At 40.9% G+C, this 22,209-nt stretch overlaps 1 protein-coding gene across 1 annotated transcript in view; it reads right to left on the bottom strand.

Moving 5' to 3' along the window:
• The window catches only part of ptchd4 (patched domain containing 4), a 38,522-nt gene that overhangs the window by 7,756 nt on the left and 8,557 nt on the right, over positions 1-22,209 (bottom strand). The window contains exon 2 of the mRNA XM_032586093.1: positions 21,375-21,870. Coding sequence (XP_032441984.1) covers positions 21,375-21,870 — 496 coding nt within the window. The remainder of the gene's footprint in view (positions 1-21,374; positions 21,871-22,209) is intronic.

Raw genomic sequence — 22,209 nt, forward strand, 5'->3', positions numbered from 1 at the left:
GCCGCATGGCTGGGAGTAAATGTGCTTCGGCAGGAAACAGCGAATGCACGATCAACTCCATGTTCCCGGGTCGCATGAATGTTTCAGAGCGGTGAACGCCGCCGCATTTGGAACACCCCAGTCATCAGTCTAAGGATGTCCCTGCGTTACGCTCGCAGGCGGACGGATTCACTACCCTTGAGGGCGTTCTACATTTCCCCTTGTTTGACACAGATGGGGAAAAGAGTTAATTAACTATAAAGGATTAAGCCTATGTAATGAGTCAGCTAGATGACGCTTCCTGCTTTTAGTTTTATTAAGCTGTCCTGCAAGTCAATTAGTTAGTGTCACTTGGTTTAGAGAGAAGGAAGAGAGGGAAGAACACCAGAGGCCTCCGCATGCATCTCCCTACTCAGATTATCCAACAGGATGTAAAGAAGCATGTCATTTTGTAGACATGATTGAAAAGGATCTATAATTTATTATGGTGATTGATTTCAGGCAGGTGGAGGTGGATAACAATAAGCAGCCCATCTGGAGATGAATCCCTTGCTAGAGTCATTACCAACAAGGATTTCTGCCGTCGCTGCTGAACATTCAACAAATCAGGCTGTGTCACTTCCAGTGCATCTGGAAAGTATTCACAACCTTTGCTTAATACCTTGTTGAGCTTTTACAACCTCAAGCCTTTCTGAATGTTTGGTTCATTCCTCTTTGCAGTTCTTCTTCAGCTCCATCGGGTTGGATGGAGACCTCTGTCAACCATGTTCAGATCTCTCCAGAGATGTTTAATCAGATTCTAGTCTGGACTCTGCCTGACATTCACAGATTGCTTCTGAAGCTTTAGAGATCTTCGCTATGTGCTTTGAGTCATAGCGACTCAAAGTCCCAGTCTCAGGTCAAGATGCTCTGCAGCAGGTTTTCATCCAGGAAGTCTCTGCGCATGCGCTTGGTGTTTACTCTTGCTGGGAACAACGTCAGAATGAATGAATCAGAATACCTTTACTGTTATTGTGCAGAAGCACAAGAAAGTTTCATTTTAGTACGGCCCGTCCAAATAAAATACAAATAAACAGCATAAGACATGGGTAGACAGGCGCCTGAGGCTGCAGCCATCATGGGAGCCCGACCATGATGCCGCCGAATTCCTACCTAAACTTTGACCTTTAGTAGATGCTAAAAGACATAAACCAAAAACGTCTGCAAAAAGTCAAGCGTGAGGTCGGAAGGAACTGAACAATCATACGGTGAACTCCGACGTACTAACATAAACATCACATTTGATTTGGACAATGGGGAAAGTGGATGTGACACACGGCAACAGATGTTGTTTTCTGCCGTTGATAATTACTGCGTTAACAAAACTAAGCCCAGTCACCATGATGTTCCCTACACAAAGCCACGCAATTTTTCTGCGATTTTATGACCGAACAAGACTCCAACTCCGCAGTGGAAACCCATACTCTCCTTTGATCTTGTTCTCTGATCCGCGCACACACACTCCGCAGAGCAACGCCGAGTACACAGTCAGCAAAGAGAGCAGCCCGACTGTACTCTCCCAGTGATGTCATCTTGTTTTTGGCAGCTGCAGTGAAAAACTTCACCAATCTGACTCAAAATCACTTCTGCACACAACACACTTGTTTATGCTGCATAAAGACGAGGTTGTTTTTTTTAAAAGCCAGGAATTACCATGTAACAATGAGCACACTGCATCTCTGATGACAACATTAACACATTCAGATGTCAGGAACCCTGGCTAACTTTGTTTTCCTTTAGTGGTACCTTCAAGGCTGCCGAGTGAATAAAATATCCACAGTTCCTTTGTACTTCAGGGAATCTGTGTGTTGGAGTGAATCTGAGTTGCTATGGCAACTGGGGATGCAGTGTGTTAATGCACTGTAAATAGAAATGTTTTATTTGTGCACAGATATTTCCTTCAGTCAGCTTATCAGAATGGTGCAGTTTCACTCTGATCATGACGCGTGTTTTGAGAAAAACAATCTGAGGAATAGGACTGATTGGAATCAAAGTGGTCAAAGTAATTGATGTTTTTATACAACTGACACTAAAAAAAATATTAAAAGACAAACATTTGCATGAAAATCAATAAAAATGGACCCATTCTTATTTCCCAAATTGTTGCATTTCTTCCAGCTGCTGCTACAGCAGAGACTCTCAACCTCACCAGACCAAAACAACAACCTGGTGCTGGAAGTTTAAGGGACCGAAATGGTGACATCTGTTCCATTTTCAGCTGCTGTGGTTCGCTTTCACACTGCACTCTGCCAAACGCACCAAACCATTTGAGAAACCTGTTCACCTCCTAGCCTGGGGTGGCGCTGCAACAAGAAGCACAGAAGGAAAAAATACAAAAACCTGAGCGCAACTTACTTCTTCACAAAATGTAAATAGAAAATCTGATTTTATCTGTTGTAGGATTTCTCTTTTGTCTTTGGTAAAAAAGCACAAGCCATTTCTACCGCTAGCATAACACTTGCAGGTTTGTTTTGGTTGTATTTACCCAGAATGCCCTGCGCATTAGTCAACTACCTGTTTTTAGAGTGGTCTCCAGTCCGCTTGGCACTGCAGATATGCATCTGAATCGAATCAAAGTTCACTTCATCCACATCGAGACCGAGGTTTGTAGGTGGACCAGAGTTTGCTTTTTTTTTCTCTCATCAGAGTTATATTATTCACAGCTCCGTATGTGACCTGGACTTTCTAGTCAAATGAATTAACCATACAAAGTGGACTAAACAGCGCTGGAGGAAATGCAGCCTTATACTCTGCTAGCATGGTGAGTACATCCAGAAAAAAAACAGCTGACCAGGCTAACAAGGTTATGGTTCAGAAGTACTTTCTCTATGAGACAGACTAACAAAAGGAAAAGCAAAATAATGTCGCTTGTTAGCTGTGCTAATGCTACAAGGCAATGCTAAAAGCTAACAGTGTGACTCAGACGTTTGAGAGTAATTTACAATGGCCAATACAGCTCCTGTATTTGTAACATTGACATCCTAGAGCTTCTACTAAATAGTGAGATGCTGAAGGTGTGGACTCTGTTGAAGTTTTACATTTTACACAATCGCGAATGATGTACGAAATGCACCAGTTCGATGAAGTGAACTGCAAGTAACCCAGTGGGGAGTCCTTTACAGTTCATCTCCGCATCTTTGACAGCAATAAAATGTCTTTGATATTCCTCTTGCTCTGAATTTAATTGATCCGTATTTGTGAGTGTGGCTAACATGGACTGACTTTGTTAATTTCCTCTGCTGCTAATGCCAAACTACCCCTCTATGTAGAGGCAGAATACAATTCTAAAGCAGTGCAGAAAATCTGCATCAATCCTTGACAACTCTTCCTTCTGCTCGGTGATTGGTCCAGTTGAAATTACAATGAAGAAATCAACCTCAATGAAAAAAACCCCAGACGGATCACTGAAGGGAGATGAGAATGGTACGGCGTAGGAAGGAAACGGCCACAATCAGGCCAATGACGAGTGTATGTAAAGTTCTGCCTAGCACTGTATCAAAACATCCTGTTTAACTGTGAGATCATCATTGCTGGTCACTGGTCTAAGAAAGTTTCCCAGCGTACAACTGTCTGTCCCTTCCGAGTCACACTCTGATAATGAGACTCAAGCGTCAATTTAACTTTGCTAATCTTTGCCGACAACTCTGACAAACTTTCGCAAAAACAGAGCTTCAAAGTTCCCATCCGTTCTTCCGACTCACCTGTTCACCTCTTATCTAATCGAGGAAAAGCTTGATTAAGGACTAATGAAGGTGAAGGGTTAAGGTTGGTGACCCTGTTACGCAACAGGATGTGTGCAGACAGGGAGAACAAATGGAAACTGGAGCTGATAATTAACGGACAAAGAGGCAGGAGGTGCTGCAATCCCAGCATTCTCCCCGGTGCAGGTACAGCGCTGAACGGATTGTAACAGGGCCGTTTGTCTCCGTCTGTCTTGCTGGCTATTTTCTGCCGCAAAGGAAGTCAGGGGGATAAAAGAAGTCAGCCTTACAGTCTCGCACAGTGACCACGGGTCTTCTGTAATGGCGGTCCTTGCCCTCTTTGCCCTCATCTCCCTCCCCAGCCTACAACAGAATTCTACCAGGTCGTTAAGCAGAATTACTGCCCTAAAACTTCTGCGGCCGGCATGTCCCCCTCAACACATCCATCACATGGCAAGAGAGCGTGTGAAGGGGTCCCGTTCGCTGTGGATTCCCTCGATACCGGCTGCCGTTAACAGCGCCGGCCTGTCACACAGGTGATGATGACAGAGGAGGCAATATCGCACGGAGGAGGTCTTGTTGCAGAAGACCGAACTGAACTCAATAAAAACAGATGGGGTAAGAGATATTGAGGACGAACACCGGGGGGACCCAAATGCAATCTTCACATAGCAATCAATACCTGGGTGATTTTGTTCCATTAGAAGCCCAGTGAGCTTTTCTGCAACAAGGAAAGGACATTTTTCCCAAGGAAATCTTTATCGCCACCATTTTACCTAAATGTCCTCTTCTGGCTAATTGCAGCTGTTAGCACGCATATTAGTTTTAGCTGGAGGAGATCTTAACCGAGCGGGGAGGTATCACTCAGAACTAGTCTGTAGACGGTTAGTTTCTTTATCCGGGGAAAGTAGAGGGAAGAATCAGAAGCTGCTCTGGGGAAAAACATCAGACTGCAATCACAAATAGTCATAAGTTCAAACAGCTAAATCATCTCAAAGGCACTCAAGACCCGATTTTTCCAATTTAGCAACAAACGGCAAAAGACTTCAGTGTGAAGTCTCATATAAAGGTCAAAGACATCAGGGTATTTGCAGGAGAAATGATTGTAGGATTGATCTTTCTTTGCATTTTTTAGAGGATATTAGACACAGGCCATATGGCATTAACAAATTTGTCACAATATTTAGTAGCATTTATTAACAGAATGGTAAACATGATGGGAAAAACACTGGTAAACTATGAAACACAATTGCTGCTTTTACAAATAAAACATAGTTGGGATCTGATAGGCCACTTTTTCCCAAACCTTTCGGTGCCATGGCCCCTGAAAACCTTCAGCTTCTTGCTGTGGGAACTTTTTGCGAACCCACAGACAATGATATTACATAAATATAAATTTTTAGAATGTTTTTCATCACTTTTATTCAATATTTACTCATTACATTTGTTAAGCATAAATTCTGCCTCAAACTTTCTGATTTTTAGTCAGCCAGGAGCTATTAGCAGGGCAATTGTTTTTCTCTTCTTCTTCTTAAAAACGTGTCCATTTTGCTCTTGCTGTGCTAGCTACAGGAGCAAAGCAGCTTGATAAAACTGACTGCCGATCAGAAAGAAAACAACATTTCAGGACATTATTTTAACTTAGATTGTATGATAATGAATGAATAATGAAAAAAATATTTAAAAGTACTGATTAAAAATGGTTTTAGATTCAATTTCTTGATTTTTAAATGTTGTTTTTTTCATTTCTACTCTCCCACTTTCTGAGGCCCTCCTAGCGTCCCCTGGTGGCCATGAAGACACCGGCGTCATCATGACATGTATAACCTAAAGCTTTAAACCTTGGGTTGTGGTGCGTGTGCTTAAACCGAGCAACGTGTTGCTTCGTGTTTTCTGGCAGAATCCACTGAAGGAGTAAATGAAAGTGGAGTTAGATGAAAAGCCAAGCAATCAAGCTGATTACACAACATCCTCCTGGGAACCCAAAACCTGTGCAGCAAATCTCATGGAAGTCTGTCCAACACTTGCAAAGATGTTCCAATAACATTGTGGCTCTGGAGGAAAAGCTCCAGGATCAGCAAAGCGTTAAGACTCACAGTAGGATAATGATCCAGAATCATTTAGAACTGAGCGATAATAGAGAAACGGAGGTTTGTCTCTGTTACACTCAAAACAGGAAGACACCTTGTAGGTTTGATGAAGTTGTCTGTGTGGTGTGTCAAAGAAAATAAATAATGGTTTCTGGCACCTCTGGTAAAAATATGCTAAAAGCAACATATGAATCTTGTACTGTACTTGTACTGTATTTAGTGACAATATGATAAAGCCGTTCAGTCTAACATGGTTCCCCAGACTCTTACAGATCTCCAGCATCACAGATCCACTGCTGTACTTAATAATGGGTGTTTCCCACAGCAAACCAACACGGGGGTTTGTGTTTAAAGGGGCAGTATTATGTAAAATCGACATTTTTGAGTTTACATCATGTTGTACTTATAATGTTATTTCTTCATCAAAAACATACCCGGAGTGTTGACTTGGTTCTTTCATGCAGGTTTGAGAAATCCTTTCATCTCCCATGACAACCATTCAGCTATACAAAACGCCTGGGTGCACATAGCGTTTGGGGACAAAGCCCCTCCTCTGAGCTGCATATTCCAAGTTTCTGCCTCACAGAGCAGCCCTTCCTCACAACTCCCCCCACTCAGCTCCTTCACACTAGCCAGCAGCAATTAGCAAACACCTGGTGGAAATGCTCATCAGCTGAGCTCATCATACAAGCACAACACTGGTAAAAACATTGTTAAAGGGTTAATAGAAGAGCCAAGGTGTGATGCCTTCCTGAAAAATGAGTTTCAGAAAGAGCAGGAGTTTTTAAAGAGACAAAGGCCCAATTTTGAAGGCGTTAAATTACAAAGTCAAACAAAGACAAAGGTCATTAATAAATGCAGTGGATTGACCTTTCCGTTGATTGTCAGATGTAATAATCACCTGTAGAATCGATGATCTGAAAGGGAGTTTAGTCTTAACTCCACATGCTTAAGTTTGTGATGCACAGGCTATGAATCTTTTACCATAGAAAAACCTGTAATTCTTTTCCTTTCATGATGTGATATTTGAAAAGAAAAATCACTTTTGGCAAAAAGTGACGTAGGTCATTATTTTTGGATGGTGATGATAAGTTTAATGGAAAATAACCAGACGATGACGCGACTGAAGTTAAACTGTTTAGCACTTTCCTAATGATACCTGCCTCTAAAGCTACATACATCCAGTCACACGCACACCCACACATAATGGATCTATTGTCAACTTGTGGTTACATTCTTCGCTCAGGTAAAATTGTAATTGCACCTACAACTTGGACCACATGAATGATTTCATCCTGATTAAAACAATGAGTCATTTTGCTGATTTTATTTTTTGGGAGGTGTGGGGGAGGTTTATACACCCTGTATTTATTTTTTAATTATTTCTTTCTATATTGCAGCATTTAGTATTTTAAGTGTAAAGATTGAAACTATGTAAATCTGCAGTGACAGTAAACCTTTTCTTGTTTTTGGAGAAACCAGCGATCTTTGAGTGCTTTTCTTTTTAGTGAAACTGGAAAATAAACCTGGAGTGAATGCCGAGTGATTTAAAAACTGCATCCCTGCAACACGGCGGCAACATTATACCAGATTTTGAGTAGGAGTCTGGCAGGGCTTGAAACACATCTTCTGGAACTGCCCTGAGGTATGAAGCAGCAAATTTAGGGTTATTTGCATTTTCAAGCTCTCCTCTGTCCTCCATCCTACCGCTAAGAGAATTTCTGATGCAATGTGTTCATTTAAATCTTTCATAAGCACACATCTTTCCTTCCATTCTTCAGTGTCTTTTATTCTAACCCAGTTGTTCACTTTTTTAAATTTTCTGTACTGTTTTTTTAAGTTTTTTTTAATATTGCATGTATGTTAATCGCTTTCAACAATATCGAAAATCATCATCAATAATGACGCAGTTGACATCAATTACTGTTTCCCACATTTTGATAACAGCAAAAATCCAGCGTCAAACAAGTGTTTATGTGTATTGTACGGCAAAATAAACCAGAAATACTGCGGCAGCCAACTTCACCAAAACTATGTCCAGCCCGTTCAGTCATCCAGCCACCGGTGGCGCTGTTATAAAAATGAATTGCTCCCAAAGCCACTGCTTGATGTGGCTTCTGCACCCTCGCTGCTGGCTAAGCCTTCCACATCCCAAAACCTGATGGAAACTTGACGTGGAGTTATCAAATTCAGCGGTAAGTTGCTTAAAATTCATGTTGTTTGTATCCTTTTTGTCAGTGGTTGTTAATTTTACCTCTAAAAATCTGTTTTTAGTTGCCGTGTTGTCTACTTTAACACTTCCATGATCAGGGAACAGAAATCCATTGTGAAATTTGGCAGTTTTTTGATAAGGTTGTGAATAAAAACATTAAGATCCTGTAATATCTTAATCTTAATGTTTCAGGATCTTAATGTTTCAATTTGGCTTAACTCACATTTATCCACTTATTTATTTTTATAGTGTTTTGGAGATATTTTGAAATGCTAATGCTTGCAGCACTGTTATTGAAGTGCCCATGATACCTGAGGTCATCTTTGGTTTATGCGTATTGAATGTATTTTTAAAGAATGACTTTTTGTCTTGTTGTGCAACATATAATTATTGAATTATTGAACAAGTTCATTTGTAATTAATGTAAAACTTAGTTATAAATTTAATTCCAAGATGTATGGAATTACATCTGAACTATTAATACTAACTTTGTATCTGATTTTTTAACTGCTGGACTTATAATATCATTTATGGGTCATGTTCTTTTTGGTTTTTTTTACCAGAACCTCTGTTTTTCTTTCTCCTTATATTAGATAAAACCAGCCAGTTGGGTCAGACCTGACGGTTTGGGACATTCAGTAGATAAGGCACTCCTGCCGACTTATCTGTTCTTACTCACACATGCAGGCATGTACACAGAGAGCACGGTTCTAATGGTGGATATTTTTCAGAAGCAGTGTCCCCGTAATCTTTATTGATAATGAAGTGCATCCTTAGAGTATCTATTCAGAAGACAGACCAATTATTATTATCACATTATGGATTATATATAATGCATCAGTGATGTATCTATTTAGGACAAGACGACAATTATGTCGTGCTATGGACTGACCCACGGTTGTAATCTTACTGACACATTAACAGAGACTTTTCTGAGCATGTACCTGCCCCGCCCAGATTTCCTCTAATAAATTCACTGAATAGGAATCACCTGATTCAAATCTTCCTTTCAGGGGCAGTATGGTCACTGTAATCAAGTAACTATGTTACCATCAGTTGCTATAAATATGACTTTGTAATTTAACATCTTGAATTTGGGCCTCTTTAAAAACTCCTGCTCGTTATAAAACTCCGCCTTCAGGAAGTCACTACAACATGGCTCCTCTATTAACCCTTTAACAACATTTTTAGCAGAGTTGCACTGAGAAGTAGCTCCTATAATTAGCAGATGTTCAGTTCCACCAGGTGTTTGCTAATTGCTGCTGGCTAGACTGAAGGAACTGAGTGGGGAAGTCACAGGAGAGGGCTGCTGTGTGAGGCGGAAGCTCAGAAATGTGGAAACTGCAGCTCAGAGGAGGAGTTGCGTCCTCGAAGGCGGAGCTAGGTTCACTCAGGTGTTTCACACAGCTTGATGGTTGCCACAGGAGATGTGGTGCTGGATGAGGACAATATTGGAGTGGGTCAGGAAATGTGTGAGGTCTGTGAGACGGCAGTGAGGTGTGCTGTAGGAGTGACAGAGGAGTTGAAGGTGGAAATGGGACTGCATCAAGGATCGCTCTGAGCCCCTTTCTTGTTTGCTTTGTTGATGGACAGGATGACAGATTAAGTCTGTTCATGGAGACAATAGTCTTCATGAGCTACAGTGTTTGCAGATGACATGGTTCTCTGCAGTGAGAGCAGGGATCACGTAGAGGACAAACTAGGTAGGTGGAGGTATGTACTGGAAAGGAGAGGGATGAAGAGTAATAGCAGCAAGACAGTCCAAGCAGGGTGGAATGGGTGGAGAACAGCATCAGGTATCACCACGCATGGAAGGAAAGCTGTACGAGGTAATAGTAAGACCTATAATGTTTGGTTTAGAGACCAAACATTATTTGTTTCCATTAACCATAAAATTGCACAAATCCAGATCAACTTGTTAAATGGAAATGCGCTAATTTCGAAAAGACATGTTTTTTGTATGAGTTTGAGGATAATGTGATGTATCAACTGTATTGAAATGTGTGCGTGTCGCAGTTCTTCATCAAAAATACTTTTCAAATCACATGAGTTATGCTTGTTTGCATACAGCAACAATGTGCCGTTAGCACTGGCCTCCTTGGACAATGTGCAGCTGGCTTTAGAGCGCTCACAGCATCACACAGTTCATAAAAACTTGTAGGTAATTTGAACATTTTCAATCCATAGCTCTTCTGTAAAATCACAGACTACAATTTCCCCAAAATGCAGCATATGTAGCCGCTCTGAAGTAGGCGGGGCTTGTCGCTCTAATGCTTTACGCATACGTCTCCTCTGATTGGCTCAATTATAAATATATCTAAGGTAGCTGTTTACATCTGTCGCTGCCATGATTTTTAATGATTTATTGCATAAATAGACGTTTTCATGTGGGATTTATATTGGAATTAGTATTTAATGGAAACGCCGCAATTGCGAAATTTAGTTTTTTCATCAATAGGCAGGAAGCTGATGGGAAGACCAATAAAGTAGAATAATGGATGTGGTGAAAGAGAGCATGAAGTCGGTTGTTGCGAGCGTAGAGGACAGAGAGAACAGAACCAAACAGTGACAAATGATTCACTGTGTAAAGATACTCGACACAAACAGAACCAGTGGAAAGACAGACTTTTGTGTTTTTTCTACCAGAGCATTAAAAATCCAAATTCTAACATCTTGATGATGCTATATTTAGAGGGGTCCTTTGGAGAGCCTGCTTCCTGCTGAATCCTCCATTAAAAATAAATTACCTTTCCCCCCAACACACACCCCACCGACACATCTGCTCATTGACTCATCAGCCGAAGTGGCTCTCATCCAGGTCAATAATCAAAACACTCGCACAAATAGCTATTCTCCTCCAACAGGAAGAGAGCAGATAATTCAACCTCCTATTATTAATTATGGTTATTTGCATTCACGATCCTCATAGAGAAATATTTAAATTGGATAGAAAACGTACACACAGTGTTATGTGATGAAAATCTTTCAGCCACACAGTCTTTTGGGGTCAAAAACCCAAAACGCTCTCAGATAATCGCATGTTCACTGAATTTTTCTGGACCAAAAGTGCAATGGAGCAAAGCACAGCTGGTTGCCACGGGAGACTCAAAGATTTCTAAAACATGCAGGGAAGAATCAAGGGAACACTCCAGGTATGATTTTGATTGATAACTTTATCATTTGATGTAAAACTTAAGAAAGTCGATTTTACATAAATCGACTTCCCTTTAAAATGAAACATAGTTGAAGTACTTTCAGTCCTTGTACAGGCAGTGGAAAAGTATTGAGCTAATAATGGCTCCTGGTTTCTGGAAAAGCTTCCTGAAGTCCTCAAGATGAAATTTACTGTGAACTGGCGCTATATAAATAAACTGAATTGAATTAAATTTAAATCCAGTCACGTTTTCTTTACGTTGGGAAATCTGTTTTCCTGCTAAGTCACGACTAATGTCATTCTCTCAATTTGAAGCCGTTAGCATTCACAGCATTAGCTTAGGGAAGACCTGATCTGTTTCCTGGGCGCGTGCTGCATCCAATCAGGCGGTTTTCTTACATTATTTTTCTGCTACGTGTGACGCGTTTATGTTCACGTTCATGTAAATCCATCAGCCACCTGCCTGTTTGGTCATGACAAGACACATTGACTACAGCTGATTATATTTATGAGACTGCATCTGGGTCAGCCATCTTCTAAACCTTGGCGCTCTGACAGTAATGTGAACATCAATACCTTTTACATAATGAGGAGGAGGTGCAGCGGCGCTCCGGAACGCGTCTCTGTGTGGAAAGCTGCACACACACACACACACCAACACACCCCCACACACACGCGTTTATCATGTTTTACTTGTTATAGACGTTTTGTTTGTTTCAATGATAAGACCTTGCTGACGCATGGTCAGCCCAGGTTCCACTCAAACTTCCTCAGTGTTTGCAACAAAATACTTCAAACGTTTGTCTGACCATGATTCAAAATGGCTGACGAAGAGGCCGTGCAAATTGCACCAACGAAGGACTCTGCGTTGTTTTTGTCAAATTTTGAGGTTTTCCCAGACTCAGTTCTTTGGAGCTTTGTCGTTCCGTCTTGTGTAAAAACATGAGCTTGTGAATTTACGGCAGATATTCCAACAATAGTCAGGTTTTAAACGGTAATATCAACCAAATACAATTCAAACCCTTTAAAAATCTTGTTCACTTTCTTGCCTGTGGTGGCGCTGCAACAAGAACTACTGAGGGAAACATACAATATCTCTGAAGAAGACAATTTCCCTACTTATGAAATGTAAATGAATGGAGTGTCGTCAGATTTGAGCAGTTGTAGGATCTCTATTTTGTCTTTGGTAAAAGAACCACAACTTGTGTGTTTGTTTTGGTAGTATTTACCCAGAATGCCCTGCCATATAGTCTGCTTTCTGCGTTTGGAGCGGTCTGTGATCTGCCTGGTGTTCATATGTGCATTCGAACCACACCAGAGTTCACTTCAACCGAATCCGAACAAGGTCTTTAGGAGGACTAGAGTTTGCTTGTTTGGTCTCAATCAGAGTTTGATTGCTCATTCACACCTTCCTCAAACGAACCGGACTAGAACAACTACAGTTCAGTTAAAGCAGACTACACAGGGCTGGTGTGAATGCACCTTCAGTTCTACTGTAACAGAAACTCTGATCACTCTGGCATTTCATCTGGAATGCTGTGAAAAGAACCAAAAACCGTAAGAACGACATAAGGCACAATTTATTGGTTTGGTAAATGTAACCTCTTAAAAGTTTGGAATGCATTGATCATGGAAACCAGCCCTCAACTACATGCAACCCAACTAAATGTCAAATTCTAACACTTTATAAGTAGCATGTAACTTCAAAAAAGCACTTGTATCCTCAAAGTTAGAACCTAGGATCAAATTGAAATATCAGAAGGGTAAAAATGAAGTTGAAATAAATCCTGACAATCTAACGGTGCTTTTGAAAAACGATCTAAGAAAATATTGTGTTCTCTTGGATTTACCTTTGAGCCCTTTTACATTACAAACTTAAAGAGATGTTCCAATTATAATCTGAGACACTTTCCTTATTTGCATTTACCTGCAACTTTCTCTTGCTGTCAGTGCAATTACATTGGAACCGTTTTTTATTTTTTATACTCCACATACAATAACGTTCACATTCTCCCAACACCAATTAGAGAAGCAGACATGAGTATTTAACACTGGTTCTATGAGGCATTCAGAAGCTAGCTTAACAGAAAACGAGATGGACAAATCTAGTACACATGACAAAATACAACCTTTTGTTGCACATAGCAACATGATTTAAAGGCAGTATTTAGTAAAGGCTCCAAATGGCTTGCTCTTCATGAAATAGTCAATTTGCCCTTTTAGGTCCACATCATCAAAGAGCACAGCTCAATGCAGTGAAGACTGCTTGATGATTCCTCTGTGTAAGGGATGACAATGACCCAGAAGTTGTCATCCAACCATCAACAGGTGGTCACTAACGGCCACAACATCCACCGATTGATCACCAGCCACCCAACGTAACCTATAGCAACCGGCCGGAATCCCCAACGGGCTCTTCGGCGTCAGCAAAGACGGCCGCTGTTCTTGACTGTCACAGTATGAAGGAATTTCAGTCAGTTCCAACATCACAGCTGAGAGTGGGAAAACATGAGGAAGCTTGTATATCACACAGCACCACTGACAGCCACATCACAGGGTAACACCTATCTGAGAGGAAACAAGAGGAGAATTTATGAAAACATCCCTGCCTGGAACCAAAACCCACATATCAGATGATATGTTCCTATTTTTTCCCCTCCTTTTATCTGACATGTTTTTACTTTTCTCCAAATTCAGAACTTTGCATAAACTGAGGGTGTTTACACACATCATCGTCCCCTAGACTCGGTTGGGGTTGGGATCCAAAGCTGCAGCATTTGCTGCATTTTCAGCCGGTGCGGTTTGATTTCACTCGAGCCAAACCCTTTAAAAAAACCTGTGCTCGGCTCTTGCCTGTGGTGGCGCTGTATGAAGAATTACTGAAGGAAATGACACAAAAACCTCCGAAGAAGACACTGAGCGCAACTTCCTCCCTCACGAATGTAAAGAAAAATGCAGTGGCGTCAGATTTTAGCGTTTGTAGGATTTTCCTCTCATCTTTTGCAAAAGACGACAAGCTATTTCTCCTGCTGTTGACAGTTTTAAGAAATATATGTAAAAAACATATTTTTATAAAAATTATCTCAGCTTCAATTAAAAATTTATTGTGCAAAATGGACATTCGGTTTCTTTGATGAACACAAAGACTAATACACTCATAAAAATGGGAAAATTGTTGCATTTACTGTATTTTAACGAGGCATGGAAAACTTTTAATCGCTATATTTTAGCATTTCAAGCATTTTAACAAGTTCTACTGACTTTCCGATGACTGACTAACCCACAAACAACTCTGTGTGGAAAAAAGGACCTCCAGGGCTTTGAGTAAAATCAGGGATTTAGTTGCTCCTACATTCAAAACAAGTCAACGCTGTGTATGCAGTGAACTCGTTTGAAGAACCTGCTCTGCTGTCTTTCCTGTACTCTGGTCCCCGACTGTTTTTACACTTCTAACAGCCGTCACATATCCAGAGAGAGAAGGAAGTGACAAGCTCAGCTCAGCAGTAATTGGCCAACTGGCAGGCAACACAGCGGACAGGCACCAGGGAGGAATAAAAAGGAACTCTTTATGAAACAGAGGTCCAGAAAACTGCAGCGGTGCCGTCGCCGGACAGAGCCGCTCTGCTTCCCCGACAATTCAGAGGCCACACATGTCATTAGTTGGATTGTTGAGAGGGAATAATGGATTAGTTTGACTGGGATGTAAGTAGGCTTTGATGAACACATGACACAGCTGTATGTTTAATGAGCTGCACAGAGCTGCAGGAGGCAGACGGCTCACTTTTACTACTTGGCTCATCAGTCTGGCTCTGTCATCTAGAACTGCAGCAAAAACCACTTGCTTTGTTCTTTACATGTTCCATATATGTAACCTCAGATTTATTTATTTTTTACTGCCTAGGAACATTTCTAATTAATATCTCGAATTTTTTTTTAATGATTTCCATTTGTAGACAGTTTGAGGATATTTATTTGTACAAGATTAGGTTTAGAATATGTAAACAAAGAATGAATTGACCTAATCTAATTAGGTAAAATTAGATTAGATTAAATTCATTGTGATTGCACAGTAAGCAGTACAATGAGATTAATAGTACAGCTCTGCTTAGAGCTTTTATAAACAGTCAAGACACATAGGATCAGATAGAAATATGATCTGTGAAAGAAAATAAATACAATAAAAACAGATTTTAATCTAATCTAATTATGACTAATTTAATCAGGGGTAATTCGATTCTAATTACCTTTTAACTAATGATAACAGGAAATAATAGCAAAAATGGTAATTTGTGTGAATAAGAATTAAACAGATTAAACTAATTGATTTAATCAAAGAAACGTGTATACACATCAAGAAATACGTATTACTACAGGTTAAAAAACAAAGTTTAGGACAGAATTTGTAATACGCCAATTGATCAATTTATGCTAAAATTCATCGAATCTTTATTTGTTCAGGTTGTTCAACCTGACTGATAAAAACAACCACAATTTTAGTTCTCCAAAGCTAAAAAACAAACTACAACCAATGTCAATCAGTGTGAGAAGCTTCCTGTGGATATTAGGATGCAATAATAATAGTAATATAATATTATAATAATAATACCATGTTCTCTTCTTTTGCTTCAACCTGAGCACTTCTACTGTCATCTTCTAACTTTTCCCTGGAACTTCTGGCAGTAATCAGTTTAACAGAACTTGCGTTCAGCATGAAGTAGGTTAAAATAAGCTCACGACATACCAAACCCTGCCCTCATGATCAAGAAAAAGTGAGAAACAAAAAGGAGAAAACCTTGGAGCAGCGGTGATCCTCCCCAGGAGTGGTTGGCCTGATAAAACAACTCTCAACATCTGGCCAACAACTTATCAAAGAGCTCAGAGAACAATCAGGAACATCTAGAGCACTGCATGCCTCACCTGCTTCAGTTCAGGTTAAGGTTCATGATTCAGCCTTGAGAAAAAGGGAGCGGGCATAAATGGCATCCTTGGGACAGTTTCAGAGGATTGCCAAGCAACATCCATTGAAGGATACGAGGGAGCTTCACAAGGAGAGGACTGAGGAGTCGCCGCGTTCAAGAGCAACTATGATCAGACAAATCTCAGACATGGGTTGCATGTGTCATTTCTAGGAGAAAAGGGAAGTAGAGTAAGAGACTTGTAGTCCAGTCAATGATGGACCAGTAGAGTAGTAGTCATCTACTGGATCTGGTCCACTGTGTTTTCTAAAGGGGGAAAGACTTTTCCCCCAAAGGGTGACACATATGTTCCTGGCTCCACTTATGATTATACTCCTCTACTCCAAGCAGTTCTGTGATTGTAGTCGCCATGTCCGCCGGTCCATTGTAGTGGTTCAGATGTTTGGTTTGAGGAGTTTCAAGGTCTGGCCTTCGTTCATGCAATGACGTAAATCATGGTCCAGTCTACGAATGCGGTTCGCAGTCAATCAAATCGCTTTCTTGCAATACATTGTATTGTAGATGACCTGAAGGCAACCATCAGCCTGGGCTTAGATTACCCCTCACCAGAACCACACACTGACCTCCTCCATGCCACGGAGCACTGATGCAGCAATTCACGCAAAAAGATTCCCAACCAAGTATGGTGTGCATAGGAAGGAAGATACTTTTCAGAGGTCTGAAAAGTATTGATCTCATGTAATATTCTAATTTTCAGAAACAAGCTCCTGGTTAATGAAGCCAGGCAGCATGACAATGATCTGAAGCACACCACTAGACCACTTAATAATTTAACAAATATACCTAGAGTCTTTCAAAGTTTGTAAATATGATTTTTGCTTTTGGCTTTAGTTTTGTCAAAACACAGCAATCATGCATACCTGGGTAGAGTGAGAGGCCAAGAGATTACATTAGGATAAGATAATTAGGTCTATGGTGTATATCAGCAACACAGATGAATCACGGGGATGTGCAGGAAGAGGTGCATGTGTGTGTTGTGCAGCCCTGCTTTAGCAAAGTAACTTGTTAGGATTTAATCACCAGATACCTGTAGCTTCAGGCTAACTCCCAGCATCTGCTGCCTCAAAGTAGTTCACCATGAGGAATCTGCAATGACGCTACTCAGCAGAAGGATTCTAAGGTGAAACAAGGTGAGACAGTAAAGGTGTACAGGGAGACTGCATGAAGAAAACAAAACTGCAGAGGTTCTCTTGGTGTAAGCCTGTAATCCGGTTTTTGTGCCACTGCCGGCAAAGACATTGAGCTATTGCCAACTATCTCAAATATTCATATGGTTTTGGGGTTGGCTTTTACACTGTGTTCCCCTTAGAGGAACGTCCCCTTATTGCACTTTAGTCTATCTGAGAGAAAAACACACAGCTAACTACAGAGGGACCTCAGGGATCCTTGCAAACTGATCAGGAAAAAGTTAGGCTGAAAGACTGAAGCACACATTCATTCTAGTGTTGACAGAAGGTCATGGCAAAGATACAAAATAAAGTTAATCTCTAATGAAAATGTTATATCATGGCAATATTTAAAACCCCTTAAACTTCTGCCACATTAGACGGTTATTTACATCCAAGCGTCTTGCTAGGTAGAAGGAAGTGGGTGAAATGTCCAGAATACTATCAGTCCACTTCAAACACCTGGAACACTTTTGCTGTTACTAACAGGTCTGGGGACACTTCTGCTAATCTGCTAATGCACAATTAGCAAAGCTAATTTTGGGGTTAGCATGTTTGATAACTTTGAAAACAATTAGAGCACTTAGCTTACCCTAAATAATTTTTCCAGATAAATTCTGCAAAATAGAATTTACTTGGGTACACACAGTGCAGAATACACACACCGTGCGAACAGTTGAGATTTTATAGTCAAGCATAGCGATTACTTGTCGTGACAAACACTGTCAATTCCCACAATCCGAACGAATACTAGAAAGTTTTCATTCGGTTGGTGCTCTGTTCATGAGTTGTAGTCTCATGAGAAGATATAATCTGAATTGAAGTTAGTGCTTTAGCATTAGCTTCTGCTAAATACTGTTTATGTCGTGTTTTAGTACTAGAAGAACTAATATTTATGGTTAGCGCAACTAACGTTTTAGTTAACAATGCCCAACACTGTTTGCTAAAAAAAAAATAAAAGCATTTAAACTTAATTTGTTGTATTGGTGTGTACACTGTAATAGTTTACCCAAAGGCAGTTTGTCCAGGTTTAAATAACACTCCTCATTTTGCAGTGGGTATTTCAAATGTGACAGTCATTGTTTCAGACTGTGACCTACCACCACATTACAACCGTGGGAATAATACATTTTCTGTTAATAGACATCTACCTAATGCTAATGTTAAACCAGATTCAAGATTTAGAACGTAGTGTTTGCTCAAACAACTGTAGGATTCTGAGGGGAAAAAAATACATAATAATTTTTCAAATTCAAATTGACCAAAATGTGAGTAACCAGGGGGGTTGAGTCACGAAGGGTATCCAGCAGCAAAACCATTGTGCATTCAGCTGTGTAGTGGGGAGGCTGCAGTAGTGGTCGGTGTCAAAAGGACAACATCAAGGTTTTGATTTGATTCAGTCCGTGGCGGAGAGGAAGGATTGAGAGAAAAATGAAAGGTAAGATACAAGAAGGAAGGATATAAGGAAGAAGAGGATGAAGAAACCATGGGAAAGAATAAAGTATTTGTGCATTTTTCTTTGGAATGCAACTTTGAATTATTCGCGGAAAATTTGCCTGTTTGTACGTTGTTTTATTTCAAAGCGTGCATCTGAAATATTCAAAAAAAATGCAGCATATCTGAAACATTTGCAAGCAGCCAATCCAGGAGCAGCATTTGTTTTGCTTCGTTGACTTTCATTGACTGGCTGAACACCCCCAGAGTGAAGACCAGGAACACGGCGGACGCTAGCTCCTGTCGTAGTGCAGAAACAGTTTCCACTGTTCGTATGAATGGGATAAGGGATATTTGTTTGGATAATTAAGAAAGGTAACAATGAGTGTTTTTAGCGTGGTATTAAATATTTGCCCACTATTCGCAGGCCAGATGTGGTCTACAGCCCAAGTGGACACTACTGGTTGATGTTTTTGTGACAGACTCACATCGTTGTGAAAAAGCCTTTCACCTGTTGCAGATTGCGTCTGTTAAATTTTTTTTTTCTTTTTCAACAATAGTAGTTCGATCTGTGGATGGAGTACAAAAAGACTAAATGAAGGTTTTAGAGAAACCTCATCCAACTCTAGAACCAAACCCGCTGTAGATGCTATGGCGAGACCTGAAGAACATGCCAAAGACAGGTGGCCAGTTTTCACAAACACTTTGACTGTAGTCATTGTAGACGGCACTTGCTGTTAGTTGGGGTGCAACGATGCCTAAAACTCACAAGAAGAAACAAGATTTTAATATTACTTTCAAGAAAACTTCAAATATAAAATGATGCTACAAAAAGGCCTTTATTCTTCATTTTTATAGATTTTGCCACCAACCAATCTTTCGTTTTCTGATTAGTTTTCATCTCTTCAGACAGTTCACTCACTGTGCATGGTCTGCTGTATGACATTTCCCAGTTGCTATTGACAGAGTAGGCTGTGACTGTTGTGTAGCTTAACGTACCCTTACACATCCATCTAGCGGTTGTTATGGCAACGCTTTCCTCCTCTTTTTGCATCTATACTACTTGGAGTACTTACACATTTTTCATGTCTTGTCTGTCGCATTTATAATTCCACCTGGAAACTTCAAATTCTGCAAAACAAATGATCCAAATGCAGTTGGGACATCTATTGTTCCAGCTTCTTCAGGCAAAGCCGCAGCTACCGCACGTGATTTACCTCAACGAGAAATATCAGGATATCATGTGATCTTGTCATACAAGACCTTGCTCCACCCCTGGTTGTTAGGTTATTGTAATTTACAGTTCAAGTAGAGCTCAGGTTGGTTTGGGGAAATGTTCCCTAAAATGTGAAAACCTTATTGTTATGTATTCTTCACTTTTTTTTTTCTTTTTACTGACATTAAAATAAAAACATTTAAGCAAGAACCGAAGAAAATCGGTAAGGGGGCATATGCTTTTTCAGAGCTCTGTAATCATGTCCTCTCCATCTCTCCCCTCCCATCCAGCCCCCCCACTGTGTATCTTATCCTTCATCCTCCTCTCTCCCCCTCCTCGTACCAAAGCATCGCTCCCTCTCATTGTCACACACACATTTCTTTCTCTGTTCTTTTCTCCTTGACATTCCCTTTTAGCGCCTCTCATCACCTTATCACACCTCTCACACCCTCCTTCCTCCTCCTCCTGTGCCTGTAGGTCACGGAGAGCTGATCCAGCCTCCTGTTCCTGAATCTTACTTAAACTTGAGCTGTGTCAGCCCGCCTGCAGCAGAGCTGTAGCAAAACCCCTGGGATCCCGTGACCTTAGAAACGCAAGTTAGACAAGCAAGCATGGTACGGCTAAAGAACGGAGTCGATGAGAAAGGATAATAAGGGGAAGCAGAGGGGAAAAGCAACAAAGACAGCGGATTCAATTAGCCCAACAAATAATAATTGCCATACATGAAGACTTTTTGATTTTCCATTTAATGTTTTTTTTTTATATATATATCTTGTGATATGAAAAACACGACAATGTTTCTTGTCAAAGTGAAGTTTGTCTCAGAAACTGTATAGTTAGGGTTTCTATCAGTGTATTATAAGCCTGGCAGGCCAAAAGCCTACCAGACTAAGCGCTGTTTGTTTATTTTAAACAGGGTTTTTATACACCAGTAACATTAAAAATGATTTAATATAAGTTTATATTTGACGCACTGAACTGGGCGCAAGGGGATGCTCACCAATAGCTGTCCGTTGCCATCACACGCTACTATTTCCAAATTGTGATGCCTGGTCGTGCAGCTCTGAAATTTTGTAACTTTTAACATTTTTTAACACAAAAACATGGGGGGCGCTGGTGGACCGCCCTAGTGCCCCTAATACCGGGCTTAGCAAGTTTTCTGGGCGAAACTCTGCTAATTGCATCACAAATTTATTTTCGACATGTCAAATCGTGCAGTTATATCGTCAATGGAAATGCAGCTACTGAGAAAGTTCTGCTACTAGCAAGAAACCTTTGGCATCCATGACAATTTTATAGTTTTTCTAAAACCACAATCTGCCAGCTTTATGTCTCTGTTCTTCATAGATCCCTCTAGAATAAGGCCACACCAAACCCAGTCTCAGGAAGACCGAGGTTTCCACTCACCCATGGCAAAAAACGGGATTCCCAGCAGTGTGGAGTTGAACTTCCCATCCGATATGAAGAAGATCCCTGCAGCTGTCACGTTGGCGATGCAAATGGTCAGCACGCCCAGGAGGCCGAGGAAAGGCTTCCCCCTCAGGCAGTCCCGCATGGAGCTGGAGATGGTGGCAGCCAGGAGCACCAGAACCAGACTGACCAGCACCTCCCCTTTGGACAGCATGCCGGTCTGGTGGAAGTCCCGCCAAAGGCTGAAGGAAGTGAGCGACTGGATGTGGAGCTGGTCGGTCGGGTGCGGCGCCTCTGCCGTGGACAGTCTGGTGACCAGAGCGCAGAACTCATTCTCCCAGCGCTCTGCGATGACGTCCTGCACCACAGGGCCGATGCTACGGAGGTAGTATGTGATCTGGACGGCCCGGGCAAACTTGACCTGCTGGTCCCGACTGTTGGGTGAGAAGGATACCCCTCCAAGCTGGTGGCCGATGAAGGACACACGTCCATCCTGCAGAGAGTTCAGACATTTCAAATTAGTTGAAATCACAACTTTGGATGTGATACTTAGACATCACTCAGTGTAGCATAAGCCTGGTGGCCCATCAGGCTGAGTATTGTTTGTTTATTTAAATAGTTTTTGTACACCAGTAATAGTGACGGTGAAGATGGATTAAGCTAGTAGTTAGATAGTGGACGGGTTGAACAGGGCATGAGGAGATGTGTACCACTCACCTGTTAGACTCAAGCTATCATTTCCAAATTATGATGCCTGCTCTTACACAAATTTTTTTTATAACTTTTAACATTTTAACACAAAAACACATTGAGCCGCTGCTGGACTGCCAAA

The sequence above is a fragment of the Xiphophorus hellerii genome, chromosome 15 (genome assembly GCF_003331165.1).
Source record: "Xiphophorus hellerii strain 12219 chromosome 15, Xiphophorus_hellerii-4.1, whole genome shotgun sequence".
In the NCBI taxonomy this organism is placed as follows: domain Eukaryota; kingdom Metazoa; phylum Chordata; class Actinopteri; order Cyprinodontiformes; family Poeciliidae; genus Xiphophorus; species Xiphophorus hellerii.